Here is a 512-nt window from a genome sequence, read left to right on the forward strand (position 1 = left end):
GTGGAGAAGAGAGAGAGAGAGAGTTTTGTGTATGACGCCTGTTGAGTGTGTTTCTTACCTGAAGAAGAAGAGAGCTAACGAGGACAAGGTGTCCGACAGGTAGTAGGCCTAGAGCGACTTGATTCGCCGTATACACGAGAGAAGCGAGCATGCCGAGGTGAAAAATAAATTGCTGCCCGAAGTTTAAGAAAGCTAAGGTCTCTGTCACGCGTACACTCTGTTGTGCATGCAGTCTCTGTATTTTCTGAAATCTCCGAAGCTCCTCTTCCTCGGCTGTGAAGAGACGCACACCCTCAGCGTTAGCTAGCGAATCAATTAAAAGACCTATCGAAGAAAAGAAAGAAAGAAAGAAAGAGGTAAGAAGAAAGAGATAAGAAAGAAAGAAAGAAAGAAAGAAAGAGATAAGAAAGAAAGAAAGAGATAAGAAAGAAAGAGATAAGAAAGAAAGAGGTAAGAAAGAAAGAGATAAGAAAGAAAGAGGTAAGAAAGAAAGAGGTAAGAAAGAAAGAGGT

The 512-nt window shown here is 41.2% G+C and overlaps 1 protein-coding gene across 1 annotated transcript; it reads right to left on the reverse strand.

Annotated features, from left to right (window-relative positions):
• Positions 1 to 56: 56 nt before the first annotated feature.
• On the reverse strand, positions 57 to 325 carry CSUI_011090 (abc transporter family protein; the record flags this gene model as incomplete). Its single annotated transcript, XM_068071191.1, has 1 exon — positions 57 to 325. A coding segment is annotated over one exon (267 nt), but the record flags the coding sequence as incomplete, so codon positions are not given.
• Between the last annotated feature and the right edge of the window lie 187 nt (positions 326 to 512).

Source organism: Cystoisospora suis (assembly GCF_002600585.1).
Source record: "Cystoisospora suis strain Wien I chromosome Unknown contig_9605, whole genome shotgun sequence".
Taxonomy (NCBI): Eukaryota; Apicomplexa; class Conoidasida; order Eucoccidiorida; family Sarcocystidae; genus Cystoisospora; species Cystoisospora suis.